Here is a 17,280-nt window from a genome sequence, read left to right as displayed (position 1 = left end):
GGAGTTGGTGAATATGGAATGGGTGTAAGGAATTAAAGAAGAAGCCGCCTGGTAGAATTTTTTACAGAGAGTAACCTAAAGCTTGGCTTAAGAATCATGAAAGAAGGCTGTATACGTGGAAGCGGACTGGAGACACTGGTGGAAGGTTTCAGGTATATTATATAGTAGTAAGACAGAGATTTAGGAACCAGGTTTTAAATTGCAAGACATTTCCAGGGCAGATTTGGCCATTGACCACATTGGTTATGAACTGTAGATTAACACTGAAAAAACTTTCAAAAAGGTAGGAATTTAAGGAAATGGGACCTGGATAAACGGACTAAATCAGAGGATGTAGAGAGTTTCAGAGAGAGCATTAGGGAACGATTGACAAGAACGGGGGAAAGAAATACAGTAGAAGGAGAATGGGTAGCTCTGAAAGATGAAATAGTGAAGGCATCAGAGGATCGAAAAGGTAAAAAGGCGAGGGCTTATAGAAATACTTGGGTAACAGAAGAGATATTGCATTTTATTGATGAAAGGATAAAATATAAAAATGAACTAAATGAACCAGACAAAAAGGAGTACAAACGTCTTGAAAATGAGATCGACAGGAAGTGCAAAATGGCTCAGCAGTGATGGCTAGAGGACAAATGTAAGAATGTAGGTACTTATCTCACTAGGGGTAAGATAGATACTGCCTACAGGAAAATTAAGAGACTTTTGGAGGAAGAGAACCACTTGTGTGAATATCAAGAGTTTAGATGGAAAACCAGTTCTGAGCAAAGAAGGGAAAGCAGAAAGGTGGAAGGACTACATAAAGGGTCTATACATGGGCGATGTACTTGAGGGCAGTATTACGGAAATGGAAGAGGACGTAAATGAAGATGAAATGGGAGATATAATACTGCGTGAAAATTTTCACAGAGCACTGAAAGACCTAAGTTGAAACAAGGATCCGTGAGTAGACAACATTCCATTAGAACTACAGGGTTATTACAAATGATTGAAGTGATTTCACAGCTCTACAATAACTTTATTATTTGAGATATTTTCACAATGCTTTGCACCCACATACAAAAACTCAAAAAGTTTTCTTAGGCATTCACAAATGTTCGATATGTGCCCCTTTAGTGATTCGGCAGACATCAAGCCGATAATCAAGTTCCTCCCACACTCGGCGCAGCATGTCCCCATCAGTGAGTTCGAAAGCATCGTTGATGCGAGCTCGCAGTTCTGGCACGTTTCTTGGTAGAGGAGGTTTAAACACTGAATCTTTCACATAACCCCAAAGAAAGAAATCGCATGGGGTTAAGTCGGGAGAGCGTGGAGGCCGTGGCATGAATTGCTGATCATGATCTCCACCACGACCGATCCATCGGTTTTCCAATCTCCTGTTTAAGAAATGCCGAACATCATGATGGAAGTGCGGTGGAGCACCATCCTGTTGAAAGATGAAGTCGGCGCTGTCGGTCTCCAGGTGTGGTATGAGCCAATTTTCCAGCATCTCCAGATACACGTGTCCTGTAACGTTTTTTTTGCAGAAGAAAAAGTGGCCGTAAACTTTAAACCGTGAGATTGCACAAAACACGTTAACTTTTGGTGAATTGCGAATTTGCTGCATGAATGCGTGAAGATTCTCTACCGCCCAGATTCGTACATTGTGTCTGTTCACTTCACCATTAAGAAAAAAATTTTGCTTCATCACTGAAAACAAGTTTCGCACAGAACGCATCCTCTTCCATGAGCTGTTGCAACCGCGCCGAAAATTCAAAGTGTTTGACTTTGTCATCGGGTGTCAGGGCTTGTAGCAATTGTAAACGGTAAGGTTTCTGCTTTAGCCTTTTCCGTAATATTTTCCAAACCGTCGGCTGTGGTACATTTAGCTCCCTGCTTGCTTTATTCGTCAACTTCTGCGGGCTACGCGTGAAACTTACCCGCACGCGTTCAACCGTTTCTTCGCTCACTGCAGGCCGACCCGTTGATTTCCCCTTACAGAGGCATCCAGAAGCTTTAAACTGTGCATACCATCACCGAATGGAGTTGGCAGTTGGTGGATCTTTGTTGAACTTCGTCCTGAAGTGTCGTTGCACTGTTATGACTGACTGATGTGAGTGCATTTCAAGCACGACATACGCTTTCTCGGCTCCTGTCGCCATTTTGTCTCACTGCGCTCTCGAGCGCTCTGGCGGCAGAAACCTGAAGTGCGGCTTCAGCCGAACAAAACTTTATGAGTTTTTCTACGTATCTGTAGTGTGTCGTGACCATATGTCAATCAATGGAGCTACAGTGAATTTATGAAATCGCTTCAATCATTTGTAATAGCCCTGTACTTATAGCCTTGGGAAAGTCAGCGCTGACAAAACTTTACCATCTAGTGAACAAGATGTATGAGACAGCTGAAATACCCACAGACTTGAAGAAGAACATAATAATTTCAATCCCAAAGAAAGCAGGTGTGGACAGATGTGAAAATTACTGAACTGTCAGTTTAATAAGTCACGGCTGCAAAATACTAATACGAATTCTCTACAGACTAATGGAAAAAGTGGTAGAAGCCGACCTCGGGGAAGATCAGTTTGGATTCTGTAGAAACGTACTAACACTTGAGGCAATACTGACCCTTCGAATTATCTTAGAATATATATTCAGTAAAGACAAACCTATGTTTCTAGCATTTGTAGACTTAGAGAAAGCTTTTGACAGTGTTGTCTGGAATACTCGCTTACAAATTCTGGAGGTGACAGGGGTAAAACACAGGGAGCGAAAGGCTCTGGAGGTGACAGGGGTAAAACACAGGAAGCGAAAGGCTGTTTACAATTTATACAGAAACCAGATGACAGTTATAAGAGACGAGGGGTATGAAAGGGAAGCAGTGGTTGGGAAGGGAGTGAGACAGGGTTGTAGCCTATCCCCGATGTTATTCAAACTGTATATTGAGCAAGCAGTAAAGGCAACAAAACAAAAATTTGGAGTAGGAATTAAAATCCATGGAGAAGTTTGCCGATGACATTGTAATTTTGTCGGAGACTGCGAAACACCGGGAAGAGCAGTTGGATGGAAAGGACAGTGTCTTGAAAAGAGGATATAAGCTGGTCATCAACAAAAGCAAAACTAAGATAATGGAATGTAGTCGAATTAAATCAGGTGATGCAGACGGATTTAGATTAGGAAATGAGACATGTAAAGTAGTAGATGTGTTTTGCTATTTGGGAAGTAAAATAACTGTTGATTGCCGAAGTAGAGAGGATATAAAATGTTGACTGGCGATGGCAAGAAAAGCGTTTCTGAAGAAGAGAAATTTGTTAACATCGAGTATAGATTTAAGTGCCAGGAAGTCTTCTCTGAAAGTATTTGTATGGAGTGTAGCCATGTATGCAAGTGGAACATGGACGATAGTTTAGACAAGAAGAGAATAGAAGCCTTCAAAATGTGGTGCTACAGATGAATGCTCAAGATTAGGTGGGTAGATCATATAACTAATGAGGAGGTACTGAGTAGAATTGGGGAGAAGAGGAATTTCTGGCACAACTTGGCTAGAAGAAGGGATCAGTTGGTAGGACATGTTCTGAGGCATCAAGGGATCACCAATTTAATTTTCGAAGACAGCATGGAGGGTAAAAGTCGTACACGGAGACCAAGAGATGTAGGTTGCGGTAGTTACTTGGAGATGAAGAAGCTTGCACAGGATAGTGTAGCATGGAGACCTGCATCAAACCAGTCTCAGGACTGAAGACCACAACAACAACACAATCTTTTTCTATTGCTAAAAGTTAGTGAACACGAACAATGTTGTCGTCAGCAGTGGTAGGACATGTTCTGAGGCATCAAGGGATCACCAATTTAGTTTTGGAGGACAGCGTGGAGGGTAAAAGTCGTAGACGGAGACCAGGAGATGTAGGTTGCAGTAGTTACTTGGAGATGAAGAAGCTTGCACAGGATAGAGTAGCACGGAGACCTGCATCAAACCAGTCTCTGGACTGAAGACCACAACAACAACACAATCTTTTTCTATTGGTAAAAGTTAGTGAACACGAACAGTGTTGTCGTCAGCAGTGGGAATATATAAACTAATTCCTTCGCCACAGATCTCCATTTCTCTTGTATTTTTATGGTTCTCTAGTGGATCTTTTTCCAGGATCTAAAACTGTCGAAGGTTTCTTACATCTACTGCTACAGATCGGAAAAATACGCTGTAGCCACACCGTAGCCTTGAGTATTGTGAACAATATCAACCTGGCAAATATTTTCCCTGGTTGCTTGAAAATTTCAGCTCTAACAATGGAGTAGAAATGGTATTGACATTGTTATGCAAAATAAAGTACTTAAATATTTAAAATTAGAAACGAAGTACCGCCGCAGCTGGAATGCTGGTACGTCAATGATGTACAAAGAGCACTAAGTGGGAACCGCATTTCAGTTGAAACTGCTCTCTGATTTATGGTTACAATTTAATTCTATTTTTCTATTATTTTTTTTTTTAATTTCAAAAACTGAGTGAGCAAGACAACTGCTGTCAACAGCATTTGTAAGAGACACAATACTACTTGCACTACATTGAAGGATTCTCTATTGAAGTACTTTTGAGGCTAATCATTGTTCAAAATTTTGTACACCTTACTCTAGATCTACATCTGTGTATATATGGATACTACGTCTGCGTCTATATGGATACTCTGCAAATCACACTTAAGTGTCTGGAGGAGGGTTCATTGAACCACCTTCATAATAATTCTCTATTTTCCACTCTCTAACAGAGCGCGGAAAAAACGAACGCCTATTTATTTCTGTGTGGGCTCTGATTACCCTTATTTTATTATGATGATTAGACCGCGGATTTTAGGTAAAAACCTATTTTGTTCCTGAGTTCCTATTTGCATAAAAATTTGTACTTACGCGTTTCATGGCTATTTACAGTTGAGAGCGTTAATTCTATAAGATCTAAAAAAGCCTATTTCGACGTTAGTGCCTATTTCGGCTTTAATATCCTAAAAAGTGCCTATTTCATCATATAATACAGTGGCTCCAAGTTTTTCCACACTATACGACAGATGGAAAAAATATTTTCTGCCCAGCGTGCAGCAAGGAGGCTAGTTGATATGCGCTCATGCTTCGTATTTGCCTAACACTTTGATCTTTCTTTATTTTTGTATATCGCTATCCCTGTTAATACCAAATACTCTTTATAGGTGTTTTATTATTCATATGTAAAAAATAGATCACGAATCTTTAGGTTAAAACCTATTTTTTCCTAAGCTCCAATTTGCATATAAGTTGGTAGTTAAGCGTTTCGTGACTAACTAAACTGAATACCGTTAGTTCTATAGGACCTAAAATTGCGTATTTCGACGTTGACGCCTAATTTTTCCTATTTCGGCACCAAAATCCTAAAAAGTACTTATTTCGTTAATCTGACATAGAGTTCTTGTGTTTTCAAAGATTAGAAGGAAGTAAACTTAGGGCTTTACGTCTCGTCGAAGGCGAAGGTCGTTAGAGACTGTTTACAATTCCTTTGCTTGCCTTACTACCAACAGCACTCGGCACGGTTGAATGGTCATCCATCCAAGTACGCACCGAGCGCAACAGTGCTTAACTTCGGTGAGCGAATGGGTACCGGTCAAAGATTTGAGTTACACATTAGAATCGAACGTGAGAGTACTAAATGTTATATTTGAAAATATTTCGTTCGTACGATTCTGGCCAGCTGTGTATTTTTGCAAAGAAACGATTTCATAGGCCTTAAGCTGAGCACGGATTAAAAAATCACAATGTTAATCGTAGACGCCCTCTATAGCTAAATTACTGCCCTTCGCGCATTTTCTCGCTGCTACCTAGAGGTAGTCCTATCAAACTACTCTGTTTCGTGAAAGGTATTATACGTGAATTTTCCGGTTCCAAAAATAATTTGCCAGTAGTGAGATGTTTTCATCTGAAGCACCGGTAGATTCCATTCGCTTGTTCAGAAGAGGCGGCCATCTGTCAGGTGCTATATGTCCAGCAACGAGTACGGTACTTCCCCTCCCGCTTTCATGCAACGCAGTAAAAGGAAAAAAAAGCAAGTCATCTTTCACTTTTTCCCAGCAAAAACAAATCAGTACAATGTACATTGTGTAGCGACCGACGTGTTAAGTGTTACTGACGTTGTAAGTGCAAAATAAATTCTAGTTTCTGTGTGAGAATACTACGCCATGCCAAAAAGAGCTAGTTCAAAGTCTACTTATATAAGGCAGTGGCTGCAAGATTTTCCGCATTATACAACAAACGGGAAAATTATTTTCTGCCAAGCATGCAACTAGGAGGTTAGTTGATGTTTTTCTGAGACTTCTTATTTTCCTGTCACTTAGGATTCTTTTTTATCGCTATCCTTTAGTAATACGAAATACTCTTTATATGCGATTGTAAATTGCATTTCCCTTTTCTCTCGTATTAGGTTTCGAGTGTTAAGAAATCTCACTTAACTCAGAAGGGAGATGGAATCGCACATAAAGCTAACGTTGAACGAAAGTCAAAATTGAAGCAAATTCTTTTAACCAATAACTCTGGTGAATCCTCCGAAAAAAACAAGTTCTGCAGTGCTTTGCGTCATGCACTTGTAGCAGCAAACATCCCCTTTCGGAAACTAGAAAACCCTATTTTCAGAGGTTTTCTTGAGAAGTACTGCCATCAGTCTATTCCTGCAACTTTACGTAAGAATTATGTGGATTCAGCTTACAATGCTGCATTGCACAGAATCCGAGAAGATGTTGGATAATCTTGTATATGGATTTCTGTGGATGAACTACAGTCTTGGCCGTTACATTGCAAACCTGATTATTGGGAAGCTAGATCCAGATGCTTCATCCAGGGCTCATTTGATTACTCAAAACAGCTTGCAAAAACTAACCAACAAACAATAGCACAGTTTGTGAACAATGGGCTTAAGGTGCTATACCCAAACGGAGTGGATGAGAATAAGGTGCTTCTGGCCGTCACTGATGCTGCTGCATATATGATAGAAGCGTTTCAACTATTAAAAGTATTCTAATCATTGATGCTGCACGTAACTTGTGTAGTGCATGGGATCAACCGCATAGCAGAGCAAGTAAGGCTACAATTTCCTAAAGTAAATAAAGTAATATCTATGGTGAAGAAAATTTTTGTTAAGGCACCATCAAGAATACAGGCATTCAAAGGACAGCTTCCAGATGTCCACATGCCGCCAGAGCCTGCTGTCACCCGCTGGGGCACGTGGCTGATAGCAGCAGAATACTATAGTACGCATCTCTCAACTGTCCAGAAGGCGGTTGAAAATATACCGGAGGAGCAATGGAGTTACTCAAAATTCTTCTTTAAAAAGGGACTTATCTTACATTAGGGCCCACTATACATTTATGGCAAGAATAATTTCACAATTGGAAGGCTCAGGGAGACCTATCTACGACAATATTTCTTTGCTTGAAGAAGTCAAAATGAAAATTAATGAAGCGCCAGGTGAAGTAGGGGAAAAAGTACGGGCAAAAATGCAAACGGTTTTGCAGAACACTGGCCTGAAGGAGTTGTGTGCAGCTGCCGACATACTTAGTGGAAAATCCAGCACTCCTGACTGCAGCATTCCTGTCCAACATGTGCCGAAAATGAAGTACGCCCCTGTCACATCTGTTGATGTACAACGTTCTTTTTCAGCGTATAAATAGATTCTAACTGTCAAGCGCCACAGTTTTTCACTAGAAAACCTATAAAAGATTTTGGTTATTTATTGTGAAGCCAACTATGGTCAGAATGTGTGAAACAACGAATTTATTAATTAAACCATTGCCACATCTTTTTTACGGAGATATTTATCTTGCAGGACCTCAAAAAATTTGGAGTTATGTTCAACATTAATGTTGTAGATTGCTGTGCTCTGTAACGGTGTAAATTTTCATTCTCCTTGTTTTAATGACTAAAAAGATGTTCATACTGTGAACACTGTGTATTTTAATTTATTTTTATTTTCTCTGCATCATTTTTATTAGAGCCTATTTCAAGTTTTATATAGCCTAAATGAACTACTGAAAGATCCCATTTTAGGTGCCTAAAAGACACTTTTTTACGACCTAAAAATCCGTGGTCTAATGATGATCCTTTCTCCCTATGTAGGTAGACGGCAACAAAATATTTTTGTATTCGGAGGAGAAAGTTATTGAATGAAATTTCGTGAGAATATACGCCGCAACGAGAAACGTCTTTGTTTCCATGATGTCCACCCCAAATCCTGTATCATGTCAGTGAAACTCTCTCCCCTATTTCTCGATAACATAAAACGTGCTCTTCTTCTTACAACTTTCTCGGTGTGCTCCATTAAGCCTATCTAGTAAGGACCCCACACCGCGCAGCAGTACTCCAAGAAGAGTAGTGTAGGTAGTCTCTTTACTATATGTGTCACATCTTCTAAGTGCTCTACCAATAAATCGCAGCCTTTGTTTCCCCTTCCCCACAACATTGTAGGGTGTTCTTTCCCATATAAGTTGTTCGTAACTGTAATTACTAGATATTTAGTTGAATTTACGGCCTTTAGATTTAATTGAGTTATTATGCAGCCGAATCTTAGCGGATTCCCATTAGCACTCATGTAGATGACCCCATGCTTTTTATTATTTATGGTCTATTGCCAATATTAACACAATATAGATATCTTCTCTAAATCGCTTTACCATTGGTGTAGATCTTCTGATGACTTTACTAGATGATAAACGACAGCATCATCCGCAAACAACCCAACACGACTGTTCAGATTATCTCCTAAATCGTTTACATACGTGAGGAGTAGCAGACAGCCTATAACACTACGCGGAACGCCAGATATCACATCTGTTTTATTCGACGACTTTCCGTCAGTTACTATGAACTGTGACGTCTGTGACAGGAAATCACGAATCCATTCTCTTAACTGAGGCTGTATTCCATAAGCTCGCAATTTGATTACAAGCTGCATAAAAAGTTCTCGGTTTACCTGCCGCGTCAAGTTTGGATAAAATCCGGTGAGGCTTCCGCTTTTTTAAGCAGTGGACGGCTTCTCATTGGCTGAATGACGTCACGGTGAAAACGGCGCGTACAGAAGTGGCGGCCTCTATGTCCATAGATTTTGTTTGCGCACTTTATCCAGCGTTGCTTGCAGGCGGAGACCTGCGAGGAATGTAAGAAGTCTCCCTCTGCGCTCTTTCTTTATCAATTATCTACCTGCTGCTCTGCTGCTGTGGGATCCCGTTTAAGAATCCGGTACATGGTATCTACCAGCTACTATCTACCAGAGGAGCTACTGAAGAACTCTGGCCTCCCATAAGAACTAGTCAAGAATCTACGATCAAGAGCACCAAGGCCACCCAGGTTATATGGTCTACCCAAGGTCCATAAGGATGTGGTCCCGTTGAAACCTATTGTTAGTGCTATTGGGTCTCCTACATATCGGTTGGCAAAATACTTAACCAAGTTATTAGATAACGGAGGTAGTCATCGAAAGCTTGGGATTTTATCCAAATTTGACGCGGCAGGTAAACCGAGAACTTTTTATGCTAGGACTCAGTCGTGAAAGACTTCGTAGTCATACTGATTACAAGCTGCTAGTGGGGAACGGTGTCAAAATCGTTCTGAAAGTTAAAAAGTAGGGAACCAATTTGAAATCCCTCCCCGGTAGCGGTTCAACACTTCATGTGAGTAAAGAGATAGTTGTGTTTCACAAGAATGATGTTTTCTAGATACCTGCTGACTGTGTGTCAACAGACGGTCCTCTTCAGGGTTCGAACGCAATATATATTCCAGAATCCTGCATCATATCGACGTTAATGATAAGAACATGTAATTTAGTGGATTACTCCTAGTGTCCTTCTTGAATATTGGTGTGACCTTCGGGCATAGATGACAGAAATATGTCGAGACCACATAACAGCCGACTGCACGGTCTACATAATCCACAACGCAAGTATCCTCTGGTACGCTTCAAAACTCTAAGTCTAAGTTAAATTCTCCATTGACACTTCATTTGCTGTACATGATCTTTTTTTCTATTTCTTTTTATTTTCAATCTTTGTTCAGAGATCATAAAAAACAATATTTTGAAAATAACTAGGTCTTCAAGAGAAAAATTTTTGGAAACTTCATTTTCATAGCTGGAAGCAGCAGTTAGTGAAATGTTTCAGTTTACGCTGGTCAGTTCGAAACCGCATTTGTCCATTTTCCACTCTTTGTTTGGACTGTAAAATTTGGGACAAAAATCCATCGTGCAGTTTTCCCACAAATCAGTAGTTAAATTTTTCTTTATTGCCCTGATAATTTTGAAGCAATAAAATGTTTTTAGGTATTATGGTGGTTAATTGGGTACTCCATTTGTCCATTTACCATTTGTAGTTTGGTATGAAAATTCAGACAAGCGTTTTCCCTTAAAACACAAATTAATTTTTTCTTGTTGTTGCTGTTGTTGTTGTGGTCTTCAGTCCTGAGACTGGTTTGATGCAGCTCTCCATGCTACTCTATCTTGTGCAAGCTTCTTCATCTCCTAGTACTTACTGCAACCTACAGCCTTCTGAACCTGCTTAGTGTATTCATCTCTTGGCCTCCCTCTACCATTATTACCCTCCACTCGGCCCTCCAGTACTAAATTGATGATCCCTTGATACCTCAGAACATGTCCTACCAACCGATCCCTTCTTCTAGTGAAGTTATGCCACAAAATCCTCTCCTCCCCAATTCTACTCAGTACCTCCTCATTAGTTATGTGATCTACCCACCTAATCTTGAGCATTCTTCTGTAGCACCACATTTCGAAAGCTTCTATTCTCTTCTTGTCCAAACTATTCATCGTCCATGTTTCACTTCCATACATGGCTACACTCCACACAAATACATTCAGAAACGACTTCCTGACACTTAAATCTATACTCGATGTTAACAAATTTCTCATCTTCAGAAACGCTTTCCTTGCCATTGCCAGTCTACAATTTATATCTTCTCTACTTCTACCATCAACAGTTATTTTGCTCCCCAAATAGCAAAACTCCTTTACTACTTTAAGTGTCTCATTTCTTAATCTAATTCCCTCCGCATCACCCGACTTAATTCGACTACATTCCATTATCCTCGTTTTGCTTTTGTTGATGTTCATCATATATCCTCCTTTCAAGACACTGTCCATTCGGTTCAACTGCTCTTCCAAGTCCTTTTCAGTCTCCGACATCATTACAATGCCATCGGCGAACCTCAATTTTTTTATTTCTTCTCCATGGATTTTAATACCTACTCCTATTTTTTTTTTGTTTCCTTACTGCTTGCTCGATATACAGATTGAATAACATCCGGGAGAGGCTACAACCCTGTCTCACTCCTATCCCAACCACTGCTTCCCTTTCATGCCCCTCGTCTCTTATAACTATGATCCGGTTGCTGTACAAATTGTATATAGCCTTTCGCTCCCTGTATTTTACCCCTGCCACCTTCAGAATTTGAATGAGAGTATTCCAGTCAACATTGTCAAAAGCTTTCTCTAAGTCTACAAACGCTAGAAATGTAGGTTTGCCTTTCCTTAATCTATCTCCTCAGATAAGTCGTAGGGTCAGTATTGCCTCACGTGTTCGAACATTTCTACAGAATCCAAACTGATCTTCCCCAAGGTGGGCTTCTACCAGTTTTTCCATTCGTCTGTAAAGAATTCATGTTAGTATTTTGCAGCCGTGGCTTATTAAATTGACAGTTCGGTAATTTTTACATCTGTCAACACCTGCTTTCTTTGGGATTGGAATTATTATATACTTCTTGAAGTCTGAGGGTATTTCGCCTGTCTCATACAACTTACTCACCAGATGGTAGAGTTTTGTCAGGACTGGCTCTCCCAAGGCTGTCAGTGGTTCTAATGGAATGTTGTCTACTCCGGGGGCCTTGTTTCGACTCAGGTCTTTCAATGCTCTGTCAAACTCTTCACGCAGTATTATATTTTCCATTTCATCTTCATCTACATCCTCTTCCATTTCCATAATATTGTCCTCCAGTACATCGTCCTTGTATAGACCCTCTATATACTCCTTCCACCTTACTGTTTTCCCTTCTTTGCTTAGAACTGTGTTTCCATCTGAGCTCTTGATATTCATACAAGTAAAATTACCAAATAAGCAGCAACCAGTCGCAAAAATGTGGTCTACACTCGACTGGTTGCTGCTTGTTTGGTAATTTTATGGTTTACGGTCGCTGCACAACTTGGGAAACACATGGAGCCCACCATTCATTCATACAAGTGGTTCTCTTTTCTCCAAAGGTCTTTTTAATTTTCCTGTAGGCAGTATCTATCTTACCCCTAGCAAGATAATCCTCTACATCCTTACATTTGTCCTCTAGCCATCCTTGCTTAACCATTCTGCACTTCCTGTCGATCTCATTTTTGAGATGTTTGCATTCCTTTTTGCCTGCTTCATTTACTGAATTTTTGTGTTTTCTCCTTTCATCAATTGAATTCAATATTTCATCTGTTACCCAAGGATTTCTACTAGCCCTCGTCCTTTACCTACTTGATCCTCTGCTTCCTTCACTACCTCATCCCTTAAAGCTACCCTTCTTCTTCTACTGTATTTCTTTCCCCCATTCCTGTCAATTGGTCCCTAACGCCCTCCCTGAAACTCTGTACAACCTCTGGTTTATGCAGTTTATCCAGGTCCCATCTCCTTAAATTCCCACCTTTTGGCAGTTTCTTCAGTTTTAATCTACAATTCATAACCAATAGATTGTGGTCAGAGTCCAATTCTGCGCCTGGAAATGTCTTACAATTTGAAACCTGGTTCCTAAATCTCTGTCTTACCATTATATATAATCTGTCTGATACTTTCTAGTATCTCCAGGCTTCTTCCAGGTTTACAACCTTCTTTCATGATCCTGAACCAAGGGTTAGCTATGTTTAAGTTATGCTCTGTGCAAAATTCTACCAGGCGGCTTCCTCTTTCATTTCTTACCCCCGATCCATATTCACCTACTACGTTTCCTTCTCTCCCTTTTCCTACTATCGAATTCCAGTCACCCATCACTAGAAAATTTTCGTCTCCCTTCCCTATCTGAATAATTTCTTTTATCTCATCATACATTTCATCAATTTCTTCGTCATCTGCAGAGCTAGTAGGCATATAAACTTGTAGTACTGTAGGAGGCGTGGGCTTGGTGTCAACCTTGGCCAAAATAATGTGTTCATTATACTGTTTGTAGTAGCTTATTTTTTTATTCATTATTAAACCTACTCCTGCATTATCCCTATTTGATTTTGTATTTATAACCCTGTACTCACCTGACCAAAAGTCTTGTTCCTCCCGCCATCAAACTTCACTAATTCCCACTATATCTAACTTTAACCTATCCTTTTCCATTTTTAAATTTTCTAACCTACCTGCCCCTATTAAGGGATCTGACATTCCACTCTCTGATCCGTAGAACGCCAGTTTTCTTTCTCCTGATAACGACGTCCTCTTGAGTAGTTCTCGCCCGGATATCCGAATTGGGGACTATTTTACCTTCGGAATATTTTACCCGAGAGGACGCCATCATCATTTAACTATATAGTAAAGCTGCATGCCCTTGGGAAGAATTACGGCTTTAGTTTCTCCTTGCTTTCAGTCGTTCGCAGTACCAGCACAGCAAGTCCGTTTTGGTTGGTGTTACAAGGCCAGATCAGTCAATCATCCAGACTGTTGCTCCTGCAACTACTGAAAAGGCTGCTGCCCCTCTTCAGAAACTATACGTTTGTCTGGTCTCTCAACAGATACCCCTCCGTTATGGTTGCATCTACGGTACGGTTATCTGTATCACTGAGACACGTAAGCCTCCCCACCAACGGGAAGATCCATGGTTCATGGGGAGGGGGGAGGGGATTTTTATAATTACTCTTATTTCTTTCAAGAAATTAAATCTCTGTTTGCGAAACTAGACCTCATTCTGCTGTAGTTTCTAGAGAATCTTGAATTCGCTCAAACATTTGACCAAAAATGACCGATTATTCCTCTGTGTGTTCCCTAATCTCTCTTGCCCTCTTCTCATTACCACTACGCGAGTTATTGGATGGCGGCCCCACAATCACCGCACAGTTCTCCATCAATACCGGTTCTGCTGTATGCGATTTCTTTTAGATATACACTACACTTTTCCAGAATCCGCTTATCAAATCTAAGCCATCCATTCGCTTTTCATAATACTGCTTTCACGCGTTCGTCCTCTTTCACACTGCTTCTTGCCGTTACGCCGAAATATTTAAACGCTGTGAAATACTCTTGACGTTTGCACAATTCTGTGATTGGATACTAGCGGGTTCCTTCTATTTGTTGTATGCATTATCTTGCATTTATAGAGAGCTGACATTCACCAAATGAGAGAAAGTTTGGCTAAGTGTTTCGACATTCCCTTAAAAACGTGCAATGACAATACTCTCTTTTGACATCAGAGTGGTGGGTGGACACACCAATAGCGTTACTAAACAAATTCGATAAATCATTTGTGTACACTGAGAACGTAAGTGGTTCTATTACACATCCTTAGGACACACTCGACGTTCCTTTTATTCCTGTTCGATGTTGGCTATCGAATGCAACGTACTGGGTGTTGTTAATCAAAAATTTATAGAGCTAATCGAATATGTGTGAAGATGTTACGTATGATCCTATCTATGTTGGTAATACTGTAGACTGACGGCTCAGCTACGGAGGTCCACCATAACTTGTTTCAGTAGAAAAGCTGAGATCTAAAAACAATGCACTCACCATAAATAAACGTTTATACTAAGGATGCCACTGAACTGTCTGACAGTACTAAATGTCATTCCATGAGATATTCACCAGATGTTTATGACAGGTGAAAGAAACAAATGCCTGACAGTCTAACCTGTATAACAGAACTTCTAGGGGGGGGGGGATACAGTGCACGCTGTGGCATACATTGCAAGAATAATCGTGACATATTAATACGGTGCTACGGACTGTGACTCGAATTTGAGACATTTGTGCAGTTCACAAGTGTAGAAGGAAGTGTTGGGTAAGTTAAGTCTTTAATTGGATTGTGAGACGTACTTTGACGGCTCAGTTTGTTACGCATTTCCGGCAAAAATTCGTGTTTACCATTTTAGAACCAACCCCTTTTCTGTGATTGAGTCGTTCTCTAACAAGGCGTCTTCATAAGTGGTTCTATTCAGCAACGTATGCGACAGAATTTTCGTATAATTTGGAAGAATAGTTGTGGCAAACTAGTAGGTTATTACTATTACTATAATAATAATAATAATAATAATAATAATAATAATAATAATAATACTTTTAATGAGATAGCTTTCAGTTGCATGTTTCATTAGTTACCAGTTTTCTAATATTTTTATGAAACGAAAATAGCTTGTAAATTTTTGAAAGAGCTTTTTTTTTTCTTTTTCCTGTTGGTATTCAAGTTGCTTAACGAATCAAAATGTCATTGTCAATATTATTTATAAAAGTTGTTATATTTCCCGGACAGCAATATGGTAACCTTGAACAACAAGTTTTATCACAGCATAACATACATTTTAGTGCATAGCTTCAATAGGTCTCTGATATTCAGATCTCAGAAACATTTTTCAAAAAACTGTATCAAGATACAAGAAAGGACAAAGCATTGTTCTTAAAATCTTCCGAACATGCTGTGATGGTGCTGTTCCTTCGATTGAGATTCGTAATAACTGCTCTGTTTTCCATTCCTAATTGAATTTCCGTTCTTCCTAGTTCATGAAGTTATGAAGTATTCCCACTAAGTTGTTTTGAGCCTTTCTTGTAGATTTTCCCCTTTGTCCATTTCGAACTTATTAATTAAGTTTTCTGATTAAATTATTGCAGTCTGTAACGCTTGTTTCTCTTACGTTTTAATAACTTGATCGCAGAAGGGACATGCGCAAATTCCGACAACTGCTGCACAGTATGGGCCTTGAATGCATTTATTTTAAATATTTTCAGTTGACTTCGGACCTAATGCTGTTCGTAAATACATTTCTCCGTATTGCCATTTGATCACTGTTTTCTACAGCAGTTGTTGTACTTAACGCTGTTGGTGCCAAGGAGCAGTTATAAAGGTTGCAGTGCCGTGAAAAAATTTTACTTCGCGATCTGTCTTAAAATATCGCATTATCCAACTGCTTGTACATTATACGGAAAAATATTTCAGAATAAAGTTTTTTATACTGCACTTATCTTGACGCAACATTTATAATTGTTATTACACTTTTAGAATTTTTTGATTCAAGCTACAATATTACTAACAAGTCCGCCTTTGTGTCAACTAGCTCATTATACTAGCCCATTTCACTTTCTTACTTTATTTCAGAATAACAATCCAGCATCGGTATGTAAATTTAAAACAAATTTATCACAACATTCCATAGTTATAAATGTTATGCAAATACCTGATGTATTTAATAGTTAAATTTGTTCTCCTTTTTCAGATTCTAGAGCTTGCTGCGGAACACGTTTGGTTATTATCCGTTTTGTCTGTCAACATGCGCACAGCACAATGAATCCAGCAGAAAATGATGCATCACAGGACTCCCTCGAGAAGATTTGCTACAATCTGACAATAATCGTTGTTATGAGTTCGGTGTTAGTTCTTTTATGGCTTTCCGGACGGACTACAAGGGGAAAACTACCACAGGTGTCTGGAAATGCTGGCGTAGCCTCTGAAAGACGGCTGAAAATGAGAAGTTGTTTTTGGGAACGCTGTAGCTATAAAAATGAAAGGGAGAGTAAAAGAAAACCTAAGAACATAAGTTTCAAGTCTCTTTATAATGGACTTTTTTTTTTTTTTTACCGGAGTCTGATACCTGACGATTTCATGCAACACCCAGATAGTCAATAATTTTGGCTCTTCAGAAGGTGAAACCTATTTTTACAATCTTGCTGAGCTAAAGCAACTCTGATTGTCTTTTATGGCGTGACCACAGCCCAGAATCGCATCCAGTTAATATTGCTTTGCGACTATCTGAATCAACAACACAATACATATGTAAAAATGCACTTTCTAAATAAACAAATTATTGTGATCTCAGATTTGTCAGTAGTGTGTTCATTAATATTCGAAGGTGTTTTGTGTTCATTGTACCAACTGACAATTAACAGTTCACAGCAATTATAATACGTTTTACGTAAATACAACAATGAAGTTCTATTGCTGGGTGAATACTGTCACGGTCGTGTGGTAGCGTTCCCGCTTCCCGCGCCCAGGTTCCCGGGTTCGATTCCCAGCGGGGTCAGGGATTTTCTCTGCCTCGTGATGACTGGTTGTTGTGTGATGTCCTTAGGTTAGTTAGGTTTAAGT

General features: G+C 39.7%; 1 protein-coding gene across 1 annotated transcript in view; it reads left to right on the top strand.

Annotated features, from left to right (window-relative positions):
* The window catches only part of LOC126469535 (uncharacterized proline-rich protein-like), a 120,788-nt gene extending 104,078 nt beyond the window's left edge, over positions 1-16,710 (top strand). The window contains exon 3 of the mRNA XM_050096654.1: positions 16,412-16,710. Coding sequence (XP_049952611.1) covers positions 16,412-16,418 — 7 coding nt within the window. The 3' untranslated portion in view covers positions 16,419-16,710. The remainder of the gene's footprint in view (positions 1-16,411) is intronic.
* Positions 16,711-17,280: the final 570 nt, after the last annotated feature.

The sequence above is a fragment of the Schistocerca serialis genome, chromosome 3 (assembly GCF_023864345.2).
Source record: "Schistocerca serialis cubense isolate TAMUIC-IGC-003099 chromosome 3, iqSchSeri2.2, whole genome shotgun sequence".
Taxonomy (NCBI): domain Eukaryota; kingdom Metazoa; phylum Arthropoda; class Insecta; order Orthoptera; family Acrididae; genus Schistocerca; species Schistocerca serialis.
This window is presented reverse-complemented; position numbering and strand designations above follow the sequence as displayed.